Source organism: Microcebus murinus, chromosome 25 (assembly GCF_040939455.1).
Source record: "Microcebus murinus isolate Inina chromosome 25, M.murinus_Inina_mat1.0, whole genome shotgun sequence".
NCBI lineage: Eukaryota > Metazoa > Chordata > Mammalia > Primates > Cheirogaleidae > Microcebus > Microcebus murinus.
This window is the reverse complement of record NC_134128.1, coordinates 8,100,907-8,114,522: the sequence shown is the minus strand read 5'-3', so window position 1 is coordinate 8,114,522 and position 13,616 is coordinate 8,100,907. Positions and strand designations below refer to the sequence as shown.

Below are 13,616 nucleotides of genomic sequence, written 5' to 3'. Positions count from 1 at the left end.
GGACACCGGGGCGGGCGAGCGGCCCCGGAGGCGAACAGCCGGAGGGCCGGGGCCGGCTCGGGCTCCCCGCCCCGCAGCAGCCGCCGCCGGAGGAGGAGGGGAGCGAGGAGGAAGAGGAGGAGGAGGAAGGGGACTGCGCGCCGCAGGCGAGCCCTTACCGAGTGGTTTACCCCCCACATCAGGACGCTGAGCAGCGGGTCGCTGGCCCGAAACAGCTTCACTTTCTGCGCTACGAAGTGCTTCTTCTTGGTCTTGGTCTTGCTCGCCAGCACAGAGGACCCCAGGTTGCCGGGGGTCGCCATGGCCGCCGCCTCCGTCCCCTCCACCGCCGCGCTCCCGAGGCCGGGACCCGCCCTCTACACCCCGGCCCGGGGAGGCAGCCGCATCCCCCCGGCGGCGCCCGGCGGCCGCGCCCCGCTCCGCCCGCGCGCCCGCCCGCCCGCGCGCCCGCCCGCCCGCTGCCAGGGGCGCCGCTGCGCTCGCCTCGCGCCCGCCCGCCCGCTCCGCGCTCAGCCCGCGGCTGGACCGGCGCGCCGCGAGCGGCTTCCGCGTTGGGCGCCGGCGTCATGACGCAGGGCGGGCGGGCGGCTGCGGCGCCGCCGGGCGGGGCGCGGGGCGCGGGGCGCGGCCGCCGGACCGTTAGGCTGCGCCCTGGGGCCCGGCCCGGCCGCCGCGGCGCGGGGGCGCAGGGGCCGCGGGACCGGCGGGCGGCGGGGAGCGCGAGGACTCCGCCGGGCATCCCCCCGCTCCCCGGGGAGCAGAGGGCGCAGGAACGGGAGCGGGGGAGGGCGCAGGAGCGGAGCCCCGCGGCGTCGGTCAGGCGGAGGAGGAGGCTCAGGGACCCGCGCGCGCCCCGCGGGAGTCGGGGGAGCCGGTGAGACCTGCAGCGCGGCGTGGACACCCGGGCTTCCCTGGCACCGAGGGAAAGGACCTCGGCACGTTGCCAGCCGCCCTTCCAAAGTGGCCCTGAAATGAACTTCCTAATCCCTTTGTGCCTTTAACCCTTGGGCCTTTCGGACCCTGCGTTTGGGTCTACACTCCCTGAGTCATTCAAAAGGGATACCCCCAGCTAATACACTGGGCTGTCATTCCCAGCCCAACCTGGCTCATGGGACAGGGTCCAGGATTCGCCATCGGAGCCTTTGGTCTGACCAGGAGAACCATGCCCCAACTGCACCTTCTACTTGGAATCCGTCACCATGGTCCTTGCCGTCCCTTACTTTTTTTCCGTACACTCACTCACTTTCTTCCTTGGAAACCTGTTCACTGCCCTCGTCCACGTGCACCTAAATCTAGCCCTTCTTATGCTGGCAATACCTGGCCCTCCTCGGAAGCTGCCATTTCTAGTGTGTCTAAAAACCTGCTGCCCCCCAGGCTTCCCCAGGATCGTCACCCTGTGCTATGTACGTCCTCTGACTCAGCCCAACCCCAAATACGAAGTCCTCACTTAACGTGGTCCATAGGCTCTTGGAAACTGTGACTTTAAGTGTAAGGACATATAATGAAACCAATTTTACCATAGGCTCACTAACATAGAGTTAAGTCCTTACAGCATATTTCTGGCCACAAAATCATCACCAAACTTCTAAATAAAGACCCAAAACACTTTAGTAAACATTGAAATAAATGTGATCTATACATAGATTTAAGAAAGGTTATTAGAAACAAGTAAGATAATGATTTACCCAATTTTTTGGACGAATCAGTGAGTGACAGCAGTTATAGTAGTGTTGACTTAAATCAAGGAATAAATGCAGAGTGAAAATTGTCAGGAGTACCTGCTTCCATTGTACAATTCAAAAAAATAACAAATGTGATGGGGCTCGCTGAGCACTTTCCTAACAATCGTTTATTGCCACGCATGTGTATGATTATCGTATACTTTATACATTCTTTTTTTCACAGTCATGTGTTTCATTCATTCATTTTCCAACTCACTTATCCCTCTTGAGGTGTCCGGGCGGCCAGAGCCTATCTGGGCAGTTTAGGGTGCAAAGCGGGACCCAAGATAGGACAGGACCCCGTCCCATCTCAGGGTGCGCTCACACCCCCCACTCACTCACAGTGGGACAATGTAGATAACACACCTGCGAACCGAATGTGCATGTCTTTGGGATGAGAGAGGAAATGGGGTGCCCAGAGAAAAGCCACGTGGACATGGAAGGAACATGCAAACTTCACACAGATAGTGGCCCTGGCAGGAATTGATTTTTTTTTTCTCTCATCAACATTGTAACAAAATGATGGTGAACAAAACAACAGTATTTGAAGACCTGCTGTCTGTTGTCTGGTCATTCATACTCTGCTCAAATAAAGTGGCTACCTACTGTGCCCTTGGCAGTCTGCTTGGTTCTATCAGGGGTTGGGGAGACACGGGATGACAGACCATTATCCCCGTGAGGAGCTTGAGTCTCGTGGGGGTAGGGGGACGTCATGTGGTCACCTTCATTTGCTCCTGTTCTTCCTTTGTTGTTTAAATGTAAAGTTTGCCCCAAAGTCCTCTTAGTTCTTTCCTGCCTGCTTCATACTATTGTCCAAACTGATGTCTGTGCCCCCAGCATCAATCATACCATTCTTAGTGGGGGGGACCCCTAAATTTATAGTGAGAAGACATGAGACTGAGTTGCAGCTTCTCACTTATTTAAGCAAATCACGTGACTTCTCTGAGCCTGAGGCTTTTTGTGTTAACAATGAGTATCACCAGACACAAATGTCACTACTCCAGACCCAGCAATGTAATCCTGTCCTACCTGCTTTCCAGGATGTTTGTAAGAATCAAAATCAACAGTAGATACTGGCCATGAAAGCCCTTGTGAGGCGTACAACACCAGATAAAATGCAGAGTCCCTGTGGGTAACCCAAGCACCCTCTCCCCTGACCTCAGAGAAGGTCCTGGCTGAACATCTGTACATCATTTGCCCACAGGCATGTGGGAAAAAGTGTCTGAAACCAAGTCCAACATCTTTGCCCATCCCACACTTCTTGTATTCTATTGGAAATTGCATTCATAACACTGTTACCCTGGCCCGGAGTTCATTTATTTAACAAATTTCCATTGACCCAGGCTTGAAAGCTTAGCATCATCATTGATTACTGCTTTTCATCGCCACTACACATAAACCCCTTTACCAGATTCTGCCCTTGAAAACAATTATGATCAGATATTATGTCTTCCCTGGCGCTCTCCTGATCCTCCGCGTGGAAATCAATCCATCCACCGCAGAGCTTCTGTAGCACTCTATTGTTCCATAATAGCCCTATTATGCTTAATTGTGTATTAATAATGCAAAACAATGGGCTTGCTGCAAACGCTGAAAAACTGAATTTCGTGATGACACAGTGCTGAGTGAGGCTAGAGGAAGGGGAGATGGGAGCCTGCGGGCATTGTGAGGGTTGACACAGGAGAGCAGCAAGCTACGGATGGGTGCAGAGGCCAAAGTCATCCTGTGAGGGCAGACGGGCATGGAGTGATATTTTCAGGCAGGAATGAGATGATGTGACTTTGAAAAGACAGAATTTTTGGTGACTGAACCTGCTTTGAACGGCATCTAACACAATGCCATTCACAAATACATCATTAGATGATTTTGCCAGTAACTTTTCACTTTAGCTTTGTGCTCTTTAGAGGGTGTGTGTGTTCAGGAGCCCTGGAGTCACAGAAATGACCTCAGAAAGTATGCAAGCTGTTCTCCAATGGCATGCGTTAGATAGACAGCTGAGATATAGAGAAATATAAGTGATTTCCTGATTTGCTGGGAGACAGGAAACTCTTTGAAGGCAAGGTCCATGGTGTACTTGCTTGTAGTCTCCGGATGAATCTAGCACACTCCTTTTCCCATAGCTCCTGTGACAAAATGGTGGTCAATAAATGAAAAGGAAATTTTTATCTCTCACTGCAAATTTACATGTAAATTTTGCACGGCCAGGAAATGTTTGTGCAAGGTTCCATTCAGAAATACTTTATTGGGAAATTAGGCGAGGTTAGACGTAGTATTTAAACTTGAGGGCTGGATACCACTGTGTCTGGATTGAACAGCCTAGCAACTTGATCGCTGTCTTCCTTAGGAGTCTGCGCCATAGTGGAACAATGTGCATGTCCTGCTCGTTCTTGGTTCACAGCTTGGTTCAGGCAGTTTATGTTGTCAAGGGTCGAAGAACCTAAACCGCCACCACCAGCACTCACCAAAGATCTCTGAGACTAGAGAAGAAAGATCAAAGGAATGCGACCTCGAGAAAGGCCTGTGGCTGTGTCAGTCAAGGAGAATGACATACCCTCTGTCACTGTCCCCAAGAGCCACACCTCTTTACATTTGGTCTGTTGGGATGTTGCCCATCCAGATGCCAAGGTCATGACAGCTGCAAGAAATGCTCCAGCAGCCAAGTTCACTAAGAAGAAAGAAGGGAATGTCAGGACGATTGAAATTTCCCCAGTACTGACTTGTTTATGCTTCTTGTTGCTGTTGTGTTGTCTTTGCTTTGTTTTACTGTAATCAACTTTATTTACTGCCATAAAACCATATGGTGAAAGTGTTATGTTAACTAAGGTGTACGATTCGAGACATGGAGGTTGAAATAGGGTAAATGCTCTGATTTGTTATTAAATTACTCTTTCATCAAAAAATATTTATTAATCAAGTAAATTCCGATTCCAACTCTTCCTTCAGGGGAGGAAATCAGTGGCTTCCTTGACTTAGTGCTATTTGGGAGCTTTCGTGCTTTTTATTGCTTCATGAAGAGCTCAGAGCAAGAAGTGAGGCAATTCCATTCACTACTCTTGCAGTCTCATCCAGAGCTTTGCCATTAAAAATCATTATTATCTTAGAAGACCATTATTAAAGTACCTATACTGCCAAACTCAGCCAGGAGGCAGTCAGTGAGCTACAAATGCAATAAGTGAGCTGCAAAAATTCAGCTGTGCTATGTGCATTACTTTTGGAGGGTAAATTATCGACATGATGCAACACAGCTTGCTATCTTGGGAGTGGCAGGGCTCTGGCTGTGCTAGGCAAACCCCTCCTGGACCGGCTGTAGTTTGGCACCAGCTGGTTGGGGTTTTCCACTCCGGTTTAAATATTGATGGTGATTCTTCTGACTTCTGTCACTGGCTGGGACTTCCTGGGCAGTGGCAGCAATTCCAGGAATCTACCAGTTAGTTGGCGCCTATTCGGTTGGCCTGACTTGGAGAGTTTGGACTGGGAGAAAAGGGGATCTGAGGGGGTAACACATGAGCCAACCATTTCCCAGCTGCCTCACCTTCTCCACTCCCCAAGCAGAGCATGAGAACTTTAGCTAGTCCCCTGGAAGACAGAAAACATGTGGAGGACAGGAGTCACTCTCTAGTGGCATTATATTTTTATTATATATACCTTTATATTATAATAGAAACAGAAATTTCCAACATTGGGAGAGCAATGAAGTGAATTACAGTAGATCCATATGGGAGAATATAATACATCCAATAAAAATGGTATTTTCACAGAAAATGTAATGACATAAAATATCACAATGTAAGTGAAAGAAGAGGACGCAAATTGTATATATGGTATGGTTTTAACATTATAAAATGTGTTTGATGTTTGGTGTATACATGTAAAGCACTAAGAGAAAATACATTATGCTTTTTTGTTTGTTTGTTTTGAGACAGGATCTTGCTCTGTGAGCCAGGCTGAAGAACAGTAGCACAATCAATAGCTCACTGCAGCCTTGATCTCCTGGTCTCAAGTGATCCTCCTGCCTCATCATACTTTTTGACAGTGCTGTATTAGGGTGCTGTTTGGATTATGGATGATTTTCAAAATATATTTCTGCATCTTTCAAATTTTGTGAAATGCATATGTATTATTTTTACAATAATAATATTTTTAAAATGCAAATATCTTCCTTGGTTAAATAAGTCACGTAGTAATGGCACTTAATAGACAAGCCCATTCCTACAAGAGAACAGACTTTTCAGCTACGCCTTGCTGTTTACAATGTTTGTTTGATTTAGGCAATGTTGAACTAAGCCTATAGTGGAACAGGCCACGTTCCTCTACGTAAGGATGAGAGAAAGTTCCCCTGAGTTTCCAGAACCCTTAAGAAAAAGAAAGGCTGCAAACATGAGGAAAATAGAAGTAGTATTGCTCTTTCTATTAGGCATCATCTTCCCAATGCACAGGGCCTAAGACGTTTTCAGGGACCTAGAAAAAAATTGAGATGTGAAAAAAAAAATTGTCTCCTAAAGAAAACTGAAACATTAATATCAATACTAAACATTTGATTACATGTTGACAAAACATAATACTGTGAAGTTTATTAAATTTAAAATTAGTATACAAAATGTAACTACACTTACAAGCAATTCGTGAGTTCACTTTTCTTATTTTACAAGTATGCATAATAAATTAAAAATTAAATGTTGGTGTATAGCTAAAACTTCTAAGAGCAAAATCATAAAAATATTTCCTAATGTATTTTACAGTAAAGGTATTCAATGTGGACTATGAATGCATTTTAATATGTTTAATGCAATGAGCAGGTGGAGCCTCCAAAAATAAGAAGGTCCAGCACTTAAAGATATTTATTTAAATGGCCTAGAAGAGAGGTTCTATTCTTTATTGATCAACGATGTCCAACAATGTCAACAAATGGGTGTGACCTTCAGACCAGAAGGCAACACCAAATGGGAAGATCAGAGGAATCAGAAGATTTTAGCCTCAGCCTTTGGTCTGGGCCAAGGTGAAGGTCAACAATGCCCAGAAGCAGGAAGCCAGGAGGCTCCAGCTGCCTGGAGGCTGGCAAGGCCCCTGCCGGGAAGAGAGGGAGCCCCTCAAGCTACCTGTGAATCTGTCCCCAATCCCTGATGACTGCAGCAGGCGTCAAGTCTGACTATTGTTAAGGAGGTTGGTGTTTTCCTTGGTTATTTATTTTTTCACTTACTGTATATGATTTCTTCCCTCATAGAGTTTACAGTCTGAGAAGATATAGCCGATAAACAAGTAAACAAAACAATCATATAATTGCAGATTGCAATGAGGGTTCTGAAAGTAATAAACCCGGGGCAGTGATAGTAAACAGAGTGTTCAGGGAAAACCACTCCAAGGAAGACATTTATGTAAGTCTGAAAGATGAGAAGGAGTCGGTCGTGCAAAGAATGGGGTGAAGAGTGCCCGGGACACAGTGGCCAGGACACAGGAGCCATCTGGCCTACCAGCTTCTGTTCTAGTACCCAACAGAGGGCTACATTGGCAACACTGGCAGGGGGCAGGTCATTGAGACCCTGGCAAGGAATTTAAATTTTATTCTTAGCACAAGGGGAGCCCTTGGAAAGCTGAGGATTTATCAAAAGATGTCACTAGTTCCTGTGTGGATGGAATAGATGGAAGGGACATAAATGTCAGCATAGGGGGACAAGTCAGGGGACTATTACAGAAATGCGGGTAAGAGATGATTGTGGCTTGGACTAAAGTCTTGGCAATAAAGAAAAGGGAAAAAAATGGACAAATTTACCTACAAGGGACAGTAGCGTTTTACTGTGTGTGGGGGCAGAGAAAGTGCAGACTTGCCTCGTTGTCTAGAGGAAGCGTGGTGGAATATCAGTGACTCCTTCATTTGTGCTTTTAAAATTCCTGCAACCAAGGGGCACCCTTGATTTCCACATCTGCTGCTCTTAATGAGGAGGTACCCGAAGGGAAATCTCATCTGAAGTCTGCTTTAATGGCTGTATTCTTAATTCTAAAATATAGTATACACTGTACTGCTGCTACACTAAAGAAAATCTAGAGAAATAATTGATGCGTATGTTTGAAACACATCCAAAGAAATGTATCTTGAGATCAACATAAACACACGATGATCACAGCAAGATAAATGTTTGAGGTGATGGATATCCCGATTACCCTGATTTGATTGTTACATAGTGCATACAGGTATCGAAATACCACATTGCCCCCAGAATATGTATGACCATGATATATTAATAAAAAATGATAAAAAAAATTAGAAAATGATCACAGTAGTCTTCATGCTGCTGTATCCAATAAATAGCTGGAGATGGGACAGTTCATCAATTCTCAGCTGCCCTTCAGAACCAAATGGAAGATGCAGAGCATTAGCCTTGGGGGTTAGCAAAGGACAAAGACCTTCTCATCCTGGTAGTGCCAAGAGTCTGAGTTGACTAACCTCATGCAGTTCCCATCCATCAACCCAGGGGGGAGAATTTAATTGGTAAGAGGAACAAGGGGTGGCCGTGAGATTCCCAGCTCTACCCAGGCTGTTTCCACTTCCCCCTCAATGTTCTCAGTTCCCGAAAGTCGCTGTTGTATCCTCCTGCAGAAGCAGAAGCAGCCCCAAAACCAGAGCCAGGAGGCACACTGCAGTGGCACCCCCAGACCCATCTATCTCCCAAACCTTGGGAGCCTATGTGATCTTACCCCAGTTATGTACAAGTCTATTGATGCAAATCCACTGAAACTTCTCTGTCACCTACGAAGATCTTGAAATTCTACCCCATGAGTTTTCTCACAGTTTTAGATCTGTGTGCCTAGTGCAAAGTGCTGGTTACTTTCATTTCATAATCTGATCTTCATATTGTCACCCCCAGACATGGCCCTAGTCACTTTCTCAAGTCTTGTAAAATCTCAAAAGGAGTAGACTTGGGCTTCATGGGTGTTTTAGACTCAGAAAAATACCTTTTAATACCCTTATTTATTTTTAGTGCCAGCTCACATTCAAGTGTTGTACTCAAAAGGAAGCTATAGATGAAATCATTGTTATATAAAATTCTAGGTCTGAATTTCAAAGATGCGGGACTGTTGATTATTCACAATAATTCATGCCCTTGGTTTGTGCTTTCATCTTAAATATGGCAGGGTTCCTCCTTAGAGAGCTGATGTCACAACCAACTTTCAATAAAGAATCCTGTGTTTCCTTTATTAATCAGGCTATTTCTGTTTCAGCTTGCAAATTCAAGTTTTAAGTAGGTCATAGTACTGGTATTTAAAAACTTGATAAAATAGAACTCAGGGACTAATCCGAAGTCAGAAATAAGTTTGTGATCATTTTCCTCATTCATTCATCACACGTGCACTGAGCCAGTCCTAGAAGATTCTGAGCACAGAGACAAATACGACGCATTCCTTGCTCTTGAGGGGCTCCTAGGTTAGTGGGGAAATAAGCCCATAAGCCAACCATTTTCAATGCCGTGTGGCACATGTTACAGCAGGACAATAGTGTTGGTGCATTGGAGGCCCCGAGGAAGGAAAAACCACATGATCAGTGGAATTTTTAAAAAAAGCATATGCAGCATAATCACAGCATCTTTTTATTTCATTGTTGTATTTACATATAAAGTAGTTAAATATATCTCTATAAAAATTCAAACAGTATAAAAGGGAAATATATCTCTATAAAAAAATTCAAGCAGTATAAAAGGGCATATGAGAAAGTCCTTCCTCCCGGCCCTATACCCCTACTTCTCATTTCCTAGCCCCTCCCACTTCTCCTCCCCTCGCCGCCCCTCTGCTTACAGTGCCGCGGGTCCTCCAAGGTCGTTTCTGTGCATTTGCACACATATATGTACATGCACTGATACATGTTTGCTTTTTACGTAAACGGGAATATACAGTACATACTGTTCTACAACTTGCTTCCTTTCTACTTAACACAATGCCTTGGAGATCCTTCCATACTGGAGTAATGGGGACTAATCTCATTATCCCAAATCTCACGTATACAAAATTCTAATTTCCTTCATCCATCTTGTACTTCATATCTGCTCCTAGCTCACTTGCTGGTGAACAGCAGAGGCCTTGATGAAGTCTCTTCTAGATAAACTTGGTCAAACTCTGAGTTTTCTGTCTCCATTAGGGAAATACTCCCTGAAAGTCAATTCCCCTCTCCCTAGGAGCGACCTAAAATGGGTAGGGAGCTTACATGTTGTGGCTTTGGGACTGCAGCCTCCAACTCCTGGGCTCAAGGCCACAGATCTTGTCCTGGGATCCACCGAGGTGAACTCCATCGCGACACGGTGTCTTCTACTCAGGCCCCCATGCTCTGGAAACTTCTCAGCCCAACTCTAGTTCCCTTTAGGTCTTAGGTCTGTCCTTCCCCCGCAGCCCCCTCTGCCTCCCTGAGAGGAACAGGGGACTCTGAGTCACCCTCAGGCCCTTCCACCTGGAACCTCAACCCATCAGCTCGACTGCCTGCTCTGGGCCTGCCCTGGTCTTTCTCTGTAAAACTTTCAGCCTCCTGGGACACAACTCACCACGGAGGCCTAGGTCTGCTCTGATCTGGGTTGAATTCCAACCCACACCAGGCCGGTTCTGCTCTCTTCTATGCTGAGAAAATCTCCCAGCTGCACCAAGAGTGTTTTCCCTCCTCTTCTTCTAAAAGGCACAACTGACCAAGCAAGGGTTCATTACAAACTATCATTGAAGAATAAGCTCAAAATTTATGCTCAATATCCTTTGGATACTTGGCTGCTGGCCATACAGAAACCTTTTCACATTTTTATTTTAAAAATTCAGATTTTGAAATCAAATTTTTTTTCTTTCAAGGCTAATTACCTTCACTATGAGTTTCAGGAATCCAATTTGATTTTTGTTTGTTTGTTTTAGAATAGGTTCATGCTCTGTCACCCAGACGAGCTCATAGCTCATGGCAGCCTCCAACTCCTGGGCTCAAGCGATCCTCCTGTCTCAGCCTCCCAAGTAACTGGTACTCCATGCATGCACCACTGCACCTGGCTAATTTTTCTATTTTTTGTAGACATGGGGTCTTGCTGTGTTATCCAGGCTGGTCTCAAACTCCTGGCCTCAAGCGATCCTCCCTCCTCTGTCTCCCAAAGTGCTGGGATTATAGGTGTGAGCCACCATGCCCAGCCATCAAGAATCCATTTTGGAAGGGGAAAAGCCAAGGATCGTGGCTTTATGTTTTCTGCTCTTTGGCCTTTCCATGTGGCAGCAGACATCAGCATTGTCACTGCCTAGGTGACTATCAAATAGAGATAATGGTGGCACTTACTGTAAGTGGTTGTCACGAAGATTATAATGATTAATAGATAGAAAGTACATTCAATGGTGCCTGGCACATAGTAAGTGCTCAATAAGTGTTACCCTTATCACTCGTTCATTTAACAACTGGTTATTCAGCATCTATAGTGTGCCAGACCTTGTTTTAAGGACTGGGATTGTGAATAAAATACCTGTCCTCATAGAGCTTTCAGAGTAAAAAAATATACAGTATGTTTGATGGGGAAAATAACTAAAGGGAAACATAGGACAAAAAAGGGAGAAAGGTGTTTAGATAGCATGAGCAAGGAAGCTTAACAAGCAGACTTTTGAATAGTAGCTTGAAGGAGAAAGGAAGCAGGCCATTTTTTTCTGTGGGAAGAATATTCTAGGCAGAGCACCTGCGAGTGCAAGGGCTCCAATGCAGACAGTCTAAAAGGAGTTACTGAGAATGAAAAATTATGGGCTTATGTTGCAAAATATCATCCCACTACAATAGTATTTATAGAGTGCCATCACTTTTTTTTTTTTTTGAGACAGAGTCTCACTCTGTTGCCCCAGCTAGAGTGCAGTGACATCACCACAGCTCACTGTAGCCTCAGACTCCTGGGCTCAAGCAATCCTCCTGCCTCAGTGTCCTGACTAGCTGGGACTACAGGTGTGCACCACCATGCCAGGCTAATTTTTAAATGTTTTGTAGAAACAGGGTCTCACTATTGACCCAGGCTGGTCTTGAACTCCTAGCCTCAAAGGACCCCTCCTGCCTTGGCCTCCCAAAACGTTAGGCTAACATGCATAAGCCACCATGCACAGCGTAGTCTTTTTCTTACTATGAGGATGGGAGTGATAAGTTTGAATCCATTTCCATGCCAGAGCTAAAATGTGAAGTCCTAGATTCTATTTTTAATTCTTCTAAAGATGCATTGGTCTTCTTAAATGCAAGCATTATTTTTCTTTATCAGCTTCATTTTTATGTCAACCCCCAAATGATACTTCCAACTAAGACCTCTCTTCTGAGGTCCTTATTCATATGCCCAACTGCCTACTGAATTTATCACTTTGGTGGTCTCAACCCAACCTGTCCAGGACTGCACTCCTACTCCTTCCCAACAAACATGCTCCATCTTTCATCTTTCCCATCTTAGATGAAAAGTGATCCTTGACTCTATTTTCACTTTCTCAACCACATTTAACCCATCATCACGTTCTGTCAACTCTACCTTCAAGAATCTGTCCATTTCTCAGTTTAGCCACTTACATCTTTGGTCTAATTCACCACCATCTCTCTCCTGAATTAACTGCAATACTCTCTAGTTTACCTGCTTTTATTAAACTCTTATTCTCCACTCCGATAATATTAACAAAGTATCTAGAAAGATCTTGTTAAAGACGTAGGTCATATTTATCATCTTTCTACTCAAAACCCTCCAATGCTTCCCAGTTTTCTTAGATTAAAGCCAAAGTCCTTACAATGGTATACATATCCCTATATGATCTGGCCCCATTATTTCTCTCACCTGTCTCTGCTCTGGCCACGATGCCCTCCTTGCTGTTTCCAGAACATTCCGTCATGCTCCTGTCTCAGACCCTCTGAACTCAGATTCCTCAGCTGAGGTTACCCTTCCACAGATACCTGCATGACTAACACCCTTCAGGTCTTTGCCCAAATGGTGTCTTCCCTTAAGGGTTTTCCTGTGCACTATATTTAATTTCTGTACTCCTTGTGGATCCAGTTCTATATTTTATTTTTTTTCTTATAACTAATTCATTGTGGTTTATTTCCTTATGCATCTGGGGGTTTTTGATTGCAAGTTCCTTAGAACTTTGTATTTTGGGATTCTTTGAGGCCTATGATTAAAGAATGTTCCTCTTCGGAGGATTTTCAGCTTGGGCCTCTTTGTACCACACCAATATTGCGAATGTGGCTTCCCGAGCTGGGCAAGTGCATACTTGTGGCTACAAATGCTCAGGAGACCTTTTGCCCCTCTACAGTTTTCCAGGGCCAAGGCCAAGGCCACAACAGCCGAATAGTCTTTTCCAGTATGTAGCTTTTCCGTTCACCCACTTAGGAAGTCATCTTTAGTGGAAGATCCTGGCTTTTGTGGGCAGCCTCTGTCTGATCCTTTTCTGTTCTCGGCTTTCAGATTCTGGGCCATCAGGGATCTGCAGATGCCCTCAGGTTAAATGCTGGCTTCAGAGCCTGTGAAATCAAGCTTTTTAGAGCTTTCCAGCCTCTCATTGTTTTCCTTTGCCTTCTGGAGAGCTGAGAAACATCTCTTTGAAATATATTTTTTCTTATTTTTATCTGTCGTGTAAAAGGGGATAGATATACCACATTTACCAAATTGCTGGCAAAAAGAAGTCAGGAGACAGTTTTTAAAAAGATAGTGATTAAGAATTTTCCAGGAATTTATACTCTAATTTAAGAAGGTTACCTAGTCTTCCACAGAATGAATTCAAGTACCATGTACCTAATCATGCTATAGTAAACCGTATAATGTCAACGCTGAAGAAAAACTATAGAAACAGGGAAGTCAGTCATTAAAAAAGAATTACTGATAAGTCATACTGAAGTTAAACTGATAGTTTATTTCTCATTTGTGACATGTGATGTCAGATGACAACAGA

General features: G+C 45.0%; 1 protein-coding gene across 1 annotated transcript in view; it reads right to left on the bottom strand.

Moving 5' to 3' along the window:
• PIP4K2A (phosphatidylinositol-5-phosphate 4-kinase type 2 alpha) overlaps nt 1–446 on the bottom strand; it is a 168,208-nt gene extending 167,762 nt beyond the window's left edge. Inside the window, exon 1 of the mRNA XM_012767309.2 lies at nt 159–446. Coding sequence (XP_012622763.2) covers nt 159–302 — 144 coding nt within the window. The 5' untranslated portion in view covers nt 303–446. The remainder of the gene's footprint in view (nt 1–158) is intronic.
• Nucleotides 447–13,616: the final 13,170 nt, after the last annotated feature.